The sequence below is a fragment of the Artibeus jamaicensis genome, unplaced genomic scaffold (assembly GCF_021234435.1).
Source record: "Artibeus jamaicensis isolate MK-2021 breed Jamaican fruit bat unplaced genomic scaffold, CSHL_Jam_final contig_3219, whole genome shotgun sequence".
NCBI lineage: Eukaryota > Metazoa > Chordata > Mammalia > Chiroptera > Phyllostomidae > Artibeus > Artibeus jamaicensis.
In genome coordinates, this window is record NW_026521761.1 from 181,614 (window position 1) to 199,849 (window position 18,236).

Genomic DNA, 18,236 nt, shown 5'->3' on the forward strand with positions numbered 1-18,236 from the left:
TTTGTATATCAGTTTGCAACATGCTTTTCTATAGACTATTTAAAAACATTAAAACAGAAACTGATGTTTTTTACAAATCTGTGGCTAGTGGATCTGTTAGTCTTTTATATTATAAATTATAAAATCTTATAGCAATTTTTACTACTGGAAAATGAAATACTATATAAAGTTTAGTTTTCAATGTTAATATTTTAAAATACTACAAATGGATAAAATGTAAGATAACATTAGATAGTGAACTACAGAACTATAGAGAAAACATTTTCCTATAATATAGCAGTAGTCTCTAAATATAAAGCTCAATGTCATAAATTTGGGCTCTTAATGAATTTTTTATATCACAAATTTTGTTTTCACTTAGATGTCAGAAACTGAGCTGGAAAAGATAAAAGTAAGAACAGCTGAGAATTTTGAAAATGATAAAAATAACGTTTCTTGGTTGAAAGAAGGTAAGTCCTCTTGCTTTCAACTTTCTATCAGTATGAAAATAGTGATTTTGTTTATAAGCAAGAGAAAGTGTGGGAGGTGGAAAAATGCCCTGGCAATTAAATTATATTAGTACTTCTGATTTTTTCTTTTTGTTCTCTTGGACTAACTGGTAGTTCGAGGATGTGCAGTATTAAAATGCTTTTTGTATTCCCTATGTGGCAGTAAATACAGATTATTTTGCTGGTGAGAGAATATACATTTTCAATTCAGATATACATTATCTGTGTGGTTCTTGTTGTGCTGTAGAATTCTCTCTTTAGTCAAGGAGACTAAATAATTTGAGGACAAGTATTTTTTAAATAATAATCACAGAAAGGAAGGCATGCTGTAGGAAGGAATGTCTACAAATAGAATCACCATTCACTGCAATTAGAGAAGCCACCTTCCCAGGAGAGGATGCTGTCAGCCACAGGCAGAGCGTGCGTGAGATGGTTGCTTGAAATATACACACAAATCAATATGTCCTCCTATGTTGAGTACAAATTTTTGCACTTTTGAAAATATGTATAGGCTCATAATTATTTACTAGAAGGTTTGGTTTTATAATCTTTTAATTTTATAAACATCTTAATGTTTCTTAAACAGACTTGATATTTTATCAGAATAGGTGTGTCTTTTATACTATTTCATGAATTTATTCAATGGTAAAGAAACAGCTCTTAAGTAGTTGCCATTTCTCAAAATTATTTTATTAATTTATGCGAGACTTTAATATATATGTCAAGTAAGTTCTATAACACCAAAATAATAATAGCATCAACCACGTTGACAATGTGCATTGATGATTATGCTGAATCATCATTAATAACCCTATGCAGTACTAATTATTCCTAATTTTCAGATGAGAAAGCAGAGTCACAAATGGTTTAAGTAAATGGCCTAAAATTATAAGATTAGGAGTTGTGATAGAGCTGCAATTTGATCCTGGAGTGCATGATTCCATGGCACATGAATTTAACCACCACCTTATACAATATTTCAAAGAAAAGATGTTTGCAGTACTTGTCAGGGCATGATCTGTGCTCAGAAGTTTTTCGAGTGTTTAAGTCAGCACCTCCACCTGCATACATCTTTCCTCCTTAATCCTGTCCTGTCCTGACCTTTATTACAATATTCCCTCTACCCCGTTCTTCAGTAATCAAAATTAAGAGTTGGAGTTCATCTCTACTAGAGATTCTATTTCAGGATAAAATTTGATGTAGACCTAAAGTTTTCTCAGAACCTTTTTTTTCCAGAAAGCCATGGGGAAAGAGAATTCTCTACCTTCTTTAAATAGAAGAATTTTAAAAACACTGTGGAAGTAAAATTACACCTAGGTCAAAAATTTCCCTCTGTATTTCTTGTGAACCCAAATCCATGAAGACAAATGTGATCTTCACTACTAGTTATAGTGAAGTTTATATTATTTGTTTTTGCTATAATTACTCCATTCTTATATAGAAACAATGATGAAATTAATAGACCAGTCAATTGTTTACTGAAGTATTTTCTTTTTCAAAAATTTGTGTCCATTAAGTACAGTTTAGGCATTAAATTCTTGTAGTCTATAAAATCAAATTTCCCAAGTAACGTGCTTTATCCTATTTAGATACTTTGTTTAAGCTACACTCAAATTATGTTTACAATATTTCATAAAAGGAAATTGAGCCAGTTTAAATCAAGCTTAAACAACATGATTACAGTGACTTCCTCAATGGTTATTAATCAGTATTTTACCTTTACCTTCCCTTTACCTTCTATTATCCCCTCCCACCTCCTGTCTGGTTACTGTCAGTTAGTTCTTAATTTCAACGTCTCTAGTTATATTTTGCATGCTTGTTTATTTTGTTGATAAGGCACAACTTATAGGTGAGATCATATGGTATTTGCCATTTACCGCCTGGCTATTTTCACTCAGCATAATGCTATCCAAATATATCCAAGCTGACTCAAAGGATAGGAGCTCCTTCTTTCTTTCTGTTGCATAGTATTCCATTGTGCAAATGTACCACAGTATATTGATCCACTTATTTACTAATGGGCACTTTCATTGCTTCCAGCACTTGGCTATAGTAACTGCTGCTGTGAACATTGGGGTGCATAGAACTTTTGAACTTGTATTTCAGGATTCTTAGGGTATACACCAAGCAATGGAATGGCTGGGTCAAAAGGCAGTTCCATTTTTAGTTTTCTGAGGAAATTCCATACTGTTTTCCACAATGGCTACACCAGTCTGAATTTCTACCAACAGTGCACTAGGGTTCCCTTTTCCCCACAACCTCACCAGCACTAGTTGTTTCTTAATTTCTTTACAGTAGCCATTCTGACCGGTGTGAACTGGTATCTCATTGTTGTTTTAATTTGTATCTCTCTGATGGCCAGTGACACTGAGCATATTTTCATATGCCTCTGGGCCCTCTGTGTGTCCTCCTTAGAGAAGTATCTGTTCAGGTCCTTTGCCCATTTTTTAAATTGGATTTTTTGTCTTCATGGAGTGGAATCATGTGGGTTCTTAATATATTTTAGAGATCAAACCTTTGTCTGGGGTATCATTGGGAAATATATTTTCCCCTATGGCTAGTTCCTCTTTCATTTTGCTGATGTTTTCTTTAGCCTACAGAAGCGTTATATTTTGGTGAAGTCCTATTTGTTTATTCTTACCTTTATGTCCCTTGGTTTAGGAGATATATCAGTAAAAATATTGCTCTGTGAAATATCGGAGATTTTCCTGTCTATGTTCTCCTCTAGGATTTTGATGAAGTTGTGACTTATCCTTAAGTCTTTTATCCATCTTGAGTTTATTTCTGTGTATGCTGTAACTTGGTGGTCAAGTTTCATTTTTTTTTGCATATAGCTATCTAGGTCTCCCAAAACCATTTGTTGAAAAAGCTATTTTTACTCTACCTATGTTCCTGCCCACTTTGTCAAATATTAATTGACCATAGAGTCCTGAATTTATTTCTGGACTCTCCATTCTGTTACATTGTATCTGTTCTTATGCCAACACAAGAATGTTTTGATTACTGTGGCTTTGTAATACAGTTTAATATCAGGCATTGCGATCCCTTCTACATTGTTCTTCTCTGGCAAAATGTTTTTTTGTAATTTTATATATATTTTTGAAATGTTTGTTCTATATCTGTGAAATATGTCATTGGTATTTTAATAGGAATTTTGTTGAATATATTAATTGCTTTGGGTAGTATATACATTTCGGTCATGTCAATTTTTTCAATCTATGAACATGGTACATGCTTTCATTTATTTGAATCTTCCTTCATTTCTTTATTCGGTGTTGTGTAATTTCTGAGTGCAGATATTTTACCCCCTCGATTAGGTTTATTCCTAGCAACTTTATTTTTCTTGTTGCTATAGCAAATAGGATTTTATTTTCTGATTTCTGTTTCTGATAGTTCATTGTTGGTATTTAAAAATGCCTTCAATTTTTGAATAGTGACTGTGTGTCCTACCGTTTTGCCAAATTCACTTATTAGGTTGAGTAGTTTTTTGGTGGAGTTTACAGTATTTTCTATGTACACTATCATGTCATCTGCAAATAATGACAGTTTTGCTTCCTCCTTTCCAATTTGGATGCCTTTTATTTCATTTTCTTATCTGGTTTCTATGTCCATGACTTCCACACTATGTTTAATAGAAGTGGTGAAAGCGAACATCCTTGTGTTATTCCTGATCTTAGTGAGAAAGCTTTAGGTTTTTGCCTACTGAATATGATGTTGGCTGTGGCTTTCTCATTTACAGGCTTTATTATGTTTAGGTATGTTCCTTCTACTCCCACTTTGCTGAGTGTTTTTTATCATAAATGGGTTCTGTATCTCATCAAATGCTTTTTCCAAATCTATTGATTTGATGAAGGATTTTTGTCTTTTCTTTTGTTCATGTGATGTATTACATTTATTGCTTTGCAAATATTGTACCATCCTTGTATCCCAGGGATGAATTGTACTTGATCATGGTGAATGAACTTTTTAACATGTTGCAGGATGTGGTTGGCCAATATTTGGTTCAGGATTTCAGAGTCCATGTTCATCAGCGATAATGGTCTGTAGCTTTTCTTTGTTGTGTATCTGGTTTGAGGATTAAGATGATGCTTGCTTCATAAAAAGAGCTTAGGAGTCATGCCTTTTGTTGGATTTTTTTGGGATACTTTGTGAAAGATAGGTGTCAGCTCTTCCTTAAACATTTTGTAAAATTCTCCTGTTGAACCATCCAGTCCAGGGTTTTTGTGTGCCCAGAGTTTCTTTATTACTGCTTCAGTTTCATCAGCTGTTATCAGTCTGTTCAGGCTTTCTGCTTCTTCTTCATTCAGTTTTGGATGACTATATTTTTCTAGAAATTTGTCCATTTCACATAAGTTTTCAAATTTTTTTGGCATGTAGTTCTTCATAGTAAGTTCTTAGAATCCTTTGAATTTCTGTGGTATCTGTTGTAATCTCTCCTCTTTCATTTCTGATTTTGTTATTTGGGTCCTCTCTCCCTTTTTTTTAAAAATGAGTCTGCTTAAAAGCTAGTTGATATTATCTTTTGAATGAACCAGCACCTGGAATTATTCATCTTCAGAATTGTTCTCTTAGCCTCAATGCCATTTCATTCTACTCTGATCTCAGTTATTTCCTTCCTTATATTTGCTCTGGGCTGTCTTTGTTGTTGTTCTTCCAGTCCTTGTAGATGCATGGTTAGGTTGTTTGTTGGAAATGTTTCTATCTTTTCTAGGTAGGCCTGTATCACTAACTTCCCTTTCAGGACTGCCTTTGCTGTGTCCCACAAGTTTTAGATTGTTGTGAGTTCATTTTCATTTGTTTCCAGAAATTTGTTTTTTATTTCTTCTTTGATATTATTCTTAACTCATTCATTGTTTAATAGCATGCTATTCAATCTCCTTGAATTTGAGTGTTTTTGAGTTTTTTTTTAAGGTTGGTTTCTAGTTTCAGGCTCTTATGGTTTGAGAAAATGCTTGATATGCTTTCAATTTTCTTGGTTTGTTGAGGCTTGTTTTGTATAGTGTAATGTGGTCAGTCTATCTTTGAAAATGTTCCTCGTTCATTTGAAAGAATGTGTAGTTTGTTTCTTTGGGATGAAAGGTTCTACATATATCAGTTAAGTCCATTTGATCTAGAGCATTGTTCAATGCTGCAATATCCTTGCAGCCTTGATGTTTTGTTTGGAAGGTCTATCCATTTTTCAAGTGGGGTGTTAAAATCCTCTAGTATGTGCCTTTCTGTCTATATTTTTTTCTTGAAGTCCTCCAAGATTTTTCCTTATATATTTGGGTGCTGTTATATTGTATGCATATGTTTATAATGTTTATGTCTTCTTGATGGATTATTCCCTTGAATATTATGAAGTGCCCTTCTGGTCTCTTTTTATGGCTCTTATTTTTCAATATCTTTTGTCTGATAGTGCTACCTTGGCTTTTTTGTTGTTGTTGTCCATTTGCTTGAAATTTTTTCAAACCTTCATTTTCAGTATGTGTAGGCCTTTTTATTGCTGAGGTGTGTCTCTTGTAGGCAGCATATGTGTAGGTCATGGCTTGTTTGTTTATTTGTTTATTTTAGACAGAGAGAAAAGGAGGGAGAAAGGGAAGGAAAGAAGCATCAATGTGTGATTGAGTCTTGTGCAACCCATAGAGGGGACCTGGCCCACAACCCAATCATGTGACCTGACTGGAAATCGAACCAAGGATGCTTTGGTTTGCTGGCTGGCACTTAAACCACTGAACCACACCAGTCAGGATGGGTCAAATTTTGTTTTCCATTTAGCTACTCTATGTCTTTTGATTGAGCATTTAATCCATTTATATTTATGGTTACTATTGATAGGTACTTATTCATTGCCATTTTACTCCCTTTGTACATGTGTTTCTCATTTTCTCACTTTCTTTTTTCCTTTTCTTAAAGAAGTCACTATATTTTCTCTTGCAGTGCAGTTTGGTGGGTGTGTATTCTTTGAGCTTTCTTTTGTTTAGTAAAGTCCTTACTTTTCATTCCATTATAATTGAGAGACTTGCTTGATAAAGTAGTCTCAGTTGTGGGCCTTTGCTTTTCATTACTTGTAGTATTTTTGGCCATTCCCTTCTGGCTTGTAGAATTTTTATTGAGAAGTCGGCTGCTAGCTTTATTAGAGCTCCCTTGTATGTTACTTCCTGTTTCTCCCTTGCTGCCTTTTAGATTCTATCTTTATCTTGGAATTTTGCCATTTTAATTATGATGTGTCTTGGAGCTGGCCTCTTTGGGTTCCTCTTGATTGGGACTTTCTGTGCTTCCTAGTTTCATGTTACTTTTTTTTTCATCAAATTGGGGAAGTTTTCCATCATTAGTCTTTCAAACAGATTTTTCAACCCTTGTTTTTCTTCTTCTCCTTCTGGTATCCCTATTATATGGATATTATTACATTTCATGTTGTCCTTCAGTTCCCTTAACACCTCTTCATTCTTCTGAGTCTATTCATTTCTTGATCTTTCTGGGAGTTTTTTTCTACCTTGTTATGTGGCTCACTGATTTGATATTCTGCTTCATCTAGCCTGATTTTTATTCCTTCTACTTTGCTCTTCAATTCAGAAATTATATTCTTCATTTTCTCTTGAATTTTTTTGATAGTTTCTATGTTCTTTCTCATGCTGGTATAATTCTCAGTAATCTCCATGTAGCTTCCCTGGAGTTTTGGTAATTTTCTGTGAGCTCACTGAGCTTCCTTAAAACCATTGTTTTGAACTCAATATCTGATCATTGACTTGCCTCTCTTTCATTTAGCATTATTTATGAGGGTTCCTCTTTTCCTTTTGTTTGGTGTTTGTTTCTCTGTCTTTCTAATGTTTGTGAGACTCTTCTTGTTTGTCTCTGCTGCTTAACTTGATTTGTTTTGACTTCCTAAGTTTGTGGTGTGAACTTCTATGTTAGGAGCCCTTGAGATTCAGTGGCGCAATCTCCTTGATCTCCTGGACTATATGCTCTTGGGATGGCCTTTATGCTATTTATGTTGTCTCTCTAGATGTAATTGTGTTTTGATCGTTATATGGTCATTATTTGGTGAATCTTTCCCTCCAGCTGGTTGACTATCACTCTGCCCACCACATCTTGTGTGCTGTTGCTCAGGTGCTGCCAGTACAAAACTACAAAGCCCAGGGAAGAAACCAACATCCTCAAAAATATACCCCTCCCCCACAATCCTACTAATAGCAGATGAACCAGTATAATAAGGGTGCACAGAGATTAAGACCATTACAAGAATGGAGAGACAAGAATAGTATAAATTCTAGTGACTTAATAGGCACAGACTTGCTGGGTAAGAAATGAATGTTAGAAAGCTATGGAGGATAGAAAATATCACTAATCATAGAGAAGACTACAGTGGATTTTGTCTAGGTAGTCTCTAGAATTCACCACTGTTTTTTCTTTCTGAATCCTTCTCTGGTGATGTCAGATGTTGACCCCATCTGACCTTAGGCAGCCTGCTCTGATAGTGGTGGAGATCTGCTGTCTATGGTTGTTTTCTTCAGTTGTTAATCTAGTCACTCTGTACTCAGCAGTGACACTTAAGCCCCTTAGGGTGGGGCAGAGCCTCTCCTGGGGGCAGGGCTGTTGTTTTTCATCAGGCTGTTGCTGATTGAAGGAGAGTGGTTTGCCTGATCAGGATGGCTGCTGTCATAGGGATAATGACTCAGCACCAGGATTCCTATGGCTACTCTCTCAGCTCTTTCCCTAAAGTTTCTGTCCCCAGTCTCTCCTCAGGTGTCTCTAGCTCACCCTGACCACCCTGTGTTGGAGCCCCAGGTAAATGTCTACAAATAAAAGTTTGTGCATTGGCCCTTTAAACAGCAGCCATCTCTGGTGGAGAGCCTTTCTGCTGCTTTTTGCCACCAGTTGTTTTCTGTGTACTTTTCAGGGCTGCAGTGTTCTAGGCAGGGGATCCCAGCTTAGAGTTTAGACCTCATCCTTCTCAGGGGAATCCAACCAGCTGCTTAATTACCCATCCAGCACTGCTGCCTACGGGCACCCAGACAGCCCTCTGGAATCTCCACCACACCCCTTACCAAACAGTTTATGCTGAAGCTATTTCTTCTTGTCTGTCCAGGGTTATAAGTCTTCTCTCTCACTATTGTTCAGTTGTTTGTTCTGGGTGATTTCTCCACAAGTTAGCTGTAATTCCAGAATAGTCCTGGGAGAAGGTTGTTGTGGCTTCTATTCACTCTTCTGCCATCTTGCCTCCAATCTAAAATGAAATTAATGGTTTAAATTTCTTCAAAAAATTTTTCTTGAATGACAAAAGTAATTGTTATTCTTATCACAATGTGTCTTTCCTCCTTCTGTAACTCAAGCTAAATAATCCCTATTGTTAAAATGTAGGCTATCATAGCACTGCTTTAGTATTAGGGTTGAAGCAAAACCACTTACTGGGTAATCTATGTAAAACACTGAACACAGTGCTTGACCCCACAGTGAGCATATGACCAATAAGTTATCACCACCATTGCCAACCTGAGTACTGATGTTCTTCAAACACTCAGCCAATTTACTCAATGCAATTAAATATTTATTAACCACGGTGTTACTGGAGATAAGGTACAAGGGGGCAGAAAACAATTAAAAAATAAAAGCAACACAGTTCTGCACTCCAGAAATTTACTAACTTATTGGCTTGCTTTTGCCTAAAAGATGAAGCTTTAATTACTGTCCACTTTCTGTCCAATGGCTCACAGGCTTGATTGCCTCAGCAGTGGTTCAAAGAGCTGTGTAAAGCCACACCCAGAGCTATTATCAACAATTAGGGTGTATAGTGTTTGAGAGGCACCCTGTAGATCTGAAATGCACTCATTGGAAACTTAATTGAATTTTATTTTACAAACCATCAGGCAATCCTGTATCACTGTTTTTCATGATGCCTTTAAATTCTATCATGATTAGATCTATCACATTCTTAGGTCTCAACTTAAGGAACTCAAAAGGATATAGGTGGATCCCAGAAATAAATTCTTAAGAATAGGATAAGTAATCCTGAAGTAAGAAGTAAGTAGTCCAGGGATCATACTTGGAAAAATAATGTTTAAAGACAACCAGGGAAATAAAATATGACTTTGAATATGTACCAGGTAACTGATGAGTTATATCATGCAATTGTTGACCAAAGTGGTCTAGAAAATCCAGTTTTTAAGGTGATCACCATCTGTTTGCATAGGTGAAGAGGAGGAGAAAATGTTGGGAGTAGACAGAGACAGAAAGATACCTGCTTTGGTGCTATGAACATGGGCATAGTGGCTAGTTATTTGTGTATGGCTTCACACAGAGTAAAAGGGACAAACAGACTGAGATCACACTATAGGTTAAGTATTTGGACATAGTTCTGGATTGTCACTATAGGACTGAGGGCAGAGACTAATATATTAAGGCATGATTAGGGTGTATATATATGTTTATAACTAGTTTGCAGAGTGACATGGGGAAGGTAGAGGAAAGATGGGCAGGAGTGGTGTGATAGCTAAGGCAGAGACACATCCAGTGGCACTGAAGTGAGAAAAAAATGACCTGGGTAAAAACCATAACCAAGAATAGAGGAAAATAGGCCCAAATGTGAAAAACTTTATGAAGGAAAAATTGATATAACAGAGAAATTGGAGAGAAATTACAGGTGGAATAAGATGGCATGTAATACCCCATTAGCCAGGGAACATTCTGGGTAAGCATTTCAGCACTTAAGGCTTACACCATTTGATACGGAAGAGAAATATCAGGGCCAGGGAATGGGAGCTTTTAAATTGTTGCCATTTGCAGTTTAAAATTGTAGTATCACTAGTGTTTGAACTGCACACAATTTCTTACAGTGCCTCCTAATTTTTCAGGAAAAGCTGAAGATCTGAATTTCCATGTGAAATCTAATTTCTAAAGGTTAAGTAATAACAACAATAGTAAAGCACAATGTGGAACAAATAAAACCAGGTTCTATGACTATTTCAGTCCATAGGCTACCAGTTTGTAACTTCTGTTCTAAAAGCTCATGTACCTGAACAAAACCTATTACAACTACCCCAAACCAGTTTTCCATAAAAATTGCTTCATTGGCATGCACATGCACACACACATACATATATACACATGTATGCACATGTTTATATATATAGGCAAAGTCAATTCAATTGTCTAACTTTTAAAAATGTGACAATAAGACCACTGAAATTAAACCACTTGTTCTATAATTACCTGTATTTGTTTCAGTGAAGCATTCTCTTATGGTTATAATTCACAGAGAGTAAAGCTAAATAACCCTATGTTACAAGTGTGCCATCAATGTTTTTTAATCATCTCATCAGGTGTTGACTCTGTTCAATAACTACTGAATTTGGTGGGCCTTAATTGGAAAATTCATACTTAGAAAAGAGATGTGTTTTCCTTTTTTAAAAAAAAAAAAAGAAGAAGAATGGGGCAATGAACAAGTGTTGTCTCATCTTCCAAAATGCCAGAAAGAAAAAAACATCTCAACATCTTGGATGTTGAGAATTGTACAGTAATTTTTCACTAAGTATAAGCAGTCATATGGTGAGTACAGTGTTTGATGATTTCAAAACTGTTATTTAAATACATTTTGGAGGAAATTCCCCTAAATTTATTTAGTATTAATGTAGCAAAGTTGGGTCATCAACGCTTCTTGAATACTAGTTTAATATTTAATCAGAATTAATAAATATGATGAACTGATTTTTCATGATACTGGAAAATAGTCTAGAGCTCCCAAATGTGATGTCATGTTACAAAAATTTTCTTCTTAATAAAATGCAAAAATTCCAATCTATAATACAAGAATCACATCTCATTTATTATTATTATTTGTTTGCAAGTAAGATAGAAAAAGTAAGAATCTTCTATTGACATTCATAAATTTATTGGACTTTAAAAAATTCTAAATAAATAAAATGTCCTTCATTTGATCAAACATAATTTCAGATTATAAACATTAACGCAATTTCAAAATATGTATTTTATTCAACTCAGCAACCATTTGAATGGACTACTCTTGAACTGACAAACAATGTGTTAGACAAAGAAACAAAGATGTCAGTCAATGAAAATGCCAGTTTATGTCCTCAAGGAGCTCATGTATTTAAGTGCTTTGTTTATTATAATGACTAAATATTAATTCATACTAAGTCTTTCACTCAGATAATTCTTATTTTTAGAAGGGCTCCTTTTTATGACTAGTTTAAAAATTAAGCTACAGTAATGCTTATTTTAAATAGTTAATTTTCACAAATAGCATATTTTGAGATTCCTGTTATTGTGTATACACAGGAAACAGGATAATTAGCTCTTACTTCATTAGTCTTCCTTAACTTGTGAAAATGTGTTACTGATAACTAAAACAGGTGAGGAAAAAGTAACAGCCAAATAGAATGTTGCTTTGTGTTTAAACATAGTTGAAAAGAGAAATTAGGTGGGAAAACATGACTTTGCAAATCATATAAGTAAGTAAAGCAAGTATAAGAACAAGATACTTTTACAGGAGTGGTTGTCTGTGCTTCGAAATAAGATGATGTGATAGAGATTTATGTGGGGAGGGAGAGACTTGTGTTGAGACTTAAATTATGAGAAGAAGCCAGCTGTGCAAAAATCTCGGAAGAACATTTCAACAGGAAGAAGAGCTTGTGCAAGGATAACGTGGCTCAGAATTCAGAATGACTGAATGGGAAAGAAGGAAAGGAGGGAGGAGGCACTGCATGATGGTGATGCTGACCAGAGAAGGAGAAAAACACACTGGAGAGGAGATTATCAGATCTGGGTGAGTCACGTTAAGTGTGAGATGTCTATGAGGCATCCCAAATGAACATTATCAGCTAAGCAATAGGACATATGAGATCAGTTGTTGACAGGGAATACCTGCTTGAGATTTTGCTTAGTCTTGAAGATTGAGAGGGCCTTTGTTGATTGAAAGAGTAAAGGCAATGAAATAAAATTTCAAATAGAAGGAATGAGGCAGGAAACATGTCATATTTCAAAAAGTGAATGAAAACAAGAGTGGCTGAAGCATCTTGACTCAAATGAAGGTTGGCATTCAAAGATGTGGGGAATTTGCCCTGGAATAGAGCCAAGAACCTTTTACAGACCTAGGTCAGCACTTTGGATTCTAATAAACTCTTTAGCCTGGAAATGCCTACTTACTCTATATTTTACATTGTACTAAAATATATTCCACTACATTTTATTCTCAAAAGAGCAGAAGGTTAGGAATATCAATGGATAACATTACTATCAAAATTTAAGTATTTTAATATAAAACTTTAATAGTTTGTATTAGGTTCTGAGGAAAAGAATCAATAGATGGATAGATGATAGATTGGTTGATAGGTAGGATAGATCAATTAGATAGTAGATAGATAGATAAATAGATAGATTATAGGTTTATTATGAGTGACTAGGTCAGATATTTATGGAGGCTGCAAAGTCCTACAATAAGCTGTGTGCAAGCTGGAGGCTGAAGAAAGCAAGTGGTCTAGTTTCAGTTCAAGACCCAAGAGCTGTGAGCCAATGGCATAAATCTTGCTGTAAGACATACAAATAAGCAGGAGTGTTAATGTCTAAGTGCAGGAAAACGTGTGTCTTAGCTCAAGTGGAGGGAGCGAATTTGTCCTTCTTCCAACTTTTGTTCTGTTTATTCTGTAGCAGATTGGATGATGCCCATTCACACTGGTGGAAGTGATTTTTTAAAAATCCGACTATAAATTCAAATATTAATCCATTTCTGAAAGTCAAGAAGAAAAATCCAGGTATAGAAGGGACAGAAACTAATCTAGCTGTGGAGCTCTAAATAGTAAGACAACAAATATATTCGGGTCACCAATCCTACAACAAATTAGCTCCACATATTTTTTCTGTCCTCTCATCCACTATAGTCAAGACTCCAAACCTCAAAAAAGAAAGCTTAATAGAGAGGGCCGGGAACCTTAACTGATAGTACCACAAGGCTTCACAGTGGATGGGAGATGCTTCTTCAGAGGATATTCAAGGTTCTAACACCAGAATGCAGAGAGAACAGCTGCTGTGTGGCCTGCAAATAATGTCTACTCTAAAAGTCAATACCCATGACCCAGTCTTCAGTGCTTTTCCCTTTAAGGGATAATTTCTTAAGAATGTGACATGTGTTGTTGATGGAGTGCTGAACATTTCTGGAAGGAGAGTACTTAGGTTAAATGTATTGCCCTTTTATTGAAGGTCAAATGTCAGAATCATTATGATTCTCTGATAACCTTATTTTATGTTTAAAAAATTCAGTAAAATATAAGATTTTCTGTGTTCTATAGGTCAACAAATTAAATTTCAGTGCCATAGCCTATAGCTGACAAGTAAGCCTATAAAATAGTAAGTTCATTTCTTATAAATTAATGTTGATCCCAATGGAATTGAAGTCCTAGAAGATGCCATGTCAGCCTGACACTATGACCAGATGAATTAATCAGTACAAAGTCCCTACAAGTTGTTAAGGAGCAGATTTAAATACTCTCTTTCAATGAAGATAGGGCACTACATCAAATCAGGAATGGTCTTAGATCACCATTATTAATGAAATTTTATGAACTTATAGTGAAGCAATCTGTAAAGACTGAGAACCAATCTCTCCTGTCTCAACAGGAAGAAGAAAACTATAGAGAACTGGAAACGTCAAGAGATTTCCTTTTTTTAATTGAGTTATTCAGTAGACACTCATTTTCCTATAAGTCAAAATAATTGTTGATGTGATACACTTAACCAATGTTAGTATAAAGAGCACTCCTATAGTGAGAAAAAAAAGTCCTTTACGTTCTATGCATCAGGAATAAGAACATACCATTTCTTGTAAATTCTACAAAGAGATACTTTATTTTTATATGATTATAGCCCATTTCTTTCAGCTTAGGAACAGCATTTAGAGGGAATGCTCTCTAATAAAATGCATCTATACTAGGTTTTCACCAGACCATTAGTTAAAAAAAGAAATGTGAACAGAGCAAATGAAGATATCGCTCTTCAGGCATAAATCATTTCAACCATTTTAGCCATTATTCAAACCTGTGGAAAAGTAAATGTGCAACAAAGACAAAAATCAAGGGCAATGACAGTAGTTTTGCCAGAGTATAACTTTAAGAAAAAAATAGATAGGAAAACTTACAGAGGATGTGTAGTATTAAATAAGATGTCAGGAAAATATTCTTCTTGAGTTGAATTTCCATACCAACATAGATTCTAAAAGAAATTGCTATATTACTGAAGGTAAGGAAGGTGCTTTAATAATCTCAAACGATAAACAACAGGAGAGGAAAATTTACATTTTTGCTTTCCTTTCATGTACCAATTTTATTTTCTGTTCTATATTTAGAATATTCAGTCTTAAACAGATAATCAAATTTCTACTAGAATTACCAAAATATATATGTGAGTACTAAAACATTTTGAATGTAGTTTTCATAAAAATATAAGAAGTATATATATAAAAATATAAAAATATATAAAGATACTCTTCAGGAGAATAAAAGTACACAAAACATTATATACAGACTATAACTAATAAAAAAGAAAATATTCCACTGTACACATGTCTTAAAACTAATTTCTTAGACCAATATATAAAATTCAGTTTGATATGGCAAACCATTCATAACACAGAAAGCATTTTTTTTACAAAATAATATAAAATAAGTAAATCAAATCAACAAATGTTTGGATTTCTCATAAAGCACAGACTTACACAAATAATATACCATGATTCACATGACCAAGGATCTTATAATTCAGTTGGGGAAACAAAGTAACAGCAACACATCCAGTTTGCCATATGATTCAGACAAAAGCAAGCTCTTAAGATATATTCAAAATATAGTAAAATGTACACAACCAATTTGGATAAATTGTTTTCAGTATCAAATCTTACACACCAAGCCATATGGATATACCCAATTTCTTAGATAGATGCATATTTCTTTTAAGATTAAAACAGAGCTTATTGGTTTGCTTTGTTTTTAAATAATTTAGCATATTTGGGCTAAAACTACTATTCTGAAGAGTCAGTTGAAAACAATAGGATTCATTTAAAAATATTAACTCAGATTTTTTACATATCTTAAAAGACCTTTTTAATACATATTCATTATTTATTAATCAGTCTTTTTATTTAAAATAAAAAACAATGAATATCCTCATTTTAAAATGAGGAAAACATTACCATAAAAAGATAGAGATACTTAATAGGTAGTAAGGAACTTCACTTTTCCAAGAAAAAATTTTAAGTGGCTAATTTATTTAATAAAGAGGAAAAATGCACTAAAGACAAACAAAAAGTAATATAAATTGGAGACACGATGTATTTATAAGTCAGTAATGCACTGGTGTGTTCAAATTCAGTATAATGTTAAATCTCTAAATTCTGTAGGTCAATGCCCATTAATTAGGAAGCAACTCTCAGGCCTTCAAATTCCAGGTGAAATGACCAAGTCTGAGTTCTATAACATGTTCTCTAATAGCAAAATGTACTCTTTGTCTCAGTTTTACCTAAGGAAATAGTCTCATTTTTTTCTCTCTGGATATAATGAGCAGAAATAAGTTGTTCCTATAATTTTGGAGAATTATAGGAAACAAATTAATAATGCTAATTAGGAACCCATTTTAATTTTCAAAAACAGTAAATAGAAAAAAGCCCCATGGTTTAAAAATACATATGCAAAATACATATATAGATTTTATATGTAACTCTGTTATGGAACATAATATTTGATTCCATCCTTCTCTCTGGCCTTCAAACAATATATTTATTGATTGTCTCCTATTTGTAAGAGAATATAGTTTCAACAAGATAATCCACTATAATCCACACATAACACTCAAAGTGCCTACAATCAATAAATGTGTGTTGTTGCAGGAGGAGGTGGTAGTTAAGGCAAGTTTATTTTAAGTCAATAGGTTTAAAGAGGAGGAATATTGAGTATTAGCTTGTTAATTGCTTAAGGGCATGGATGTATTTGGCTTGTTGCCTCCATATTTTTGAGCATCCAAATAACCCCTGGGGTAACAGATGCTCAAAAATTATATAAATAAGTGAATAAATAAATAAATAAATATTGAGGATGATATGAAGTCCAGAGGTAGGAAAGAGCACACCTATAATTCAAAAAATTGGGAATGTAGTTGGGCTATAAATCATGAGTAGAGTTTCAATAGGCAGTAACATTATGAACTAGCAAAATGAGATGGTCTGAAGTGGAGACAGAGAAGTCTGGGGTGTTCAGAGAACAGTAGTTATATTTGACTTGAAAGTCAGGGAGTAAGAAATAAATTTTGGCTATACTGTAAGTGGCTTTTCACACTAGGCTGAAGAGTATCAGCTGAATGTTCTAAGACAAGAGAAAGCCACTGAATACATCCAGGGTTAGGTGGGAATATAGATAGAAGAATTACCTCTGTTCTAGGAAACATTTATGATTTGAGAATCTTTATAAAGTTAGAGGTAAAATAGAAGAGAAGGATGGAAAAAGAGTGACTAGTTAAACGCATCTACAGGTAAGAAGGAATGATTTCTAAGTTGGGATAATGGTTGCCAAGCCAATGGATACAGAAAATGGCACCCAAAAAAGTGCTGATCCCAAGGCCTTGACCATGGACTGGATATTAAAGGGTAAGAGAGAGAAAGAGTTGCCATAGATTAAAGAAAGCCACTGGACCGAAACAGAAATTGTATGTATCCTTATGTAAGTAATTTATTTACCTTAGAAAAATTTTAAAAATACAGATGGAAAAAATTACTCCAAATTCCCTCACCTGAAGATAGCCACCATACATCTTTTCTTATATGTCTCATACTTGTGTATCAATGTGTGTGTGGGTGTTTATATACACATACACATAATTTACAAACTTTAATAATATCTGTTTATGTAATGTATTTAAAAACGTGTTTTTCTTACCCATAAATGAATGCAAATATCTTTTCTGGTTAATAAATATAGATTAATAGCATCATTTAAACTGTTATACACATAGTATTCCACTATTAAAGTAATAAAATATAAGTAACCCATTCCCCATTCTTGAATATTCAGATTGTTCCATTTTTTTTGCTTTTAAATCTGAGGAATGCACTACAAAATCTATAGGAATTTCTTATAAGCAGACTAAGAAAAAGCACCAAGTTGGAGTTCTCATACCTTACCTCAGCTTTCAGGTGACAGTTTACACTGTGTTGCACATTCGCTTCAGTTTATTTTCATAATAGCCATGTGCAGAAAGTTCTACAGATGAAGAAAATAAAGGTCAGAGAAGTTTAAATAATTTGGTCCAAGTCAATGGGTAATACACAAGGGCCAAGTTGTGAGTCAGGTGTTCTGATCCGTAATCCAGGGCTTTTCAATCACAGACTCTGCTTTGAAATACACTTGAAGGTAGATAACCAAAAACCCTTACTCTGCACTGATTTTGACAGTTAAAGGAGGCTGATAAAGTTTGGGGAAGTAATGCAGATGATGCCTCTTTAAACCTATAATATTCATTTAGTTGGATCTTCTAAACAATATATTCAGTGTAGCCATGGTGCAGTGAATATACTGGGATTTGAGTGGGAAAGAGGAAGATTCAGAAGCCGATTTATCCATAGAATGTAGTGATCAAATGAATTACAACTTTGTAATATTACTATACTCATATTTAAAAAATAAAAGTTGAAGTTCAGCTTCTATAATATCCAGTCATTTAAGACACAGTAAGTTATAAGGATCAGTCATTTTAATATCTTCCCACAGAAGTGGG

General features: G+C 34.3%; 1 protein-coding gene across 2 annotated transcripts in view; it reads left to right on the forward strand.

Annotated features, from left to right (window-relative positions):
• The first annotated feature begins 361 nt into the window (after positions 1-361).
• Positions 362-18,236, forward strand: part of MDFIC2 (MyoD family inhibitor domain containing 2) — a 170,049-nt gene continuing 152,174 nt past the window's right edge. For both annotated transcript variants that reach the window (XM_037139833.2, XM_037139834.2), the window contains exon 1: positions 362-449. In XM_037139833.2, the coding sequence (XP_036995728.2) occupies positions 362-449 (88 nt within the window). The remainder of the gene's footprint in view (positions 450-18,236) is intronic.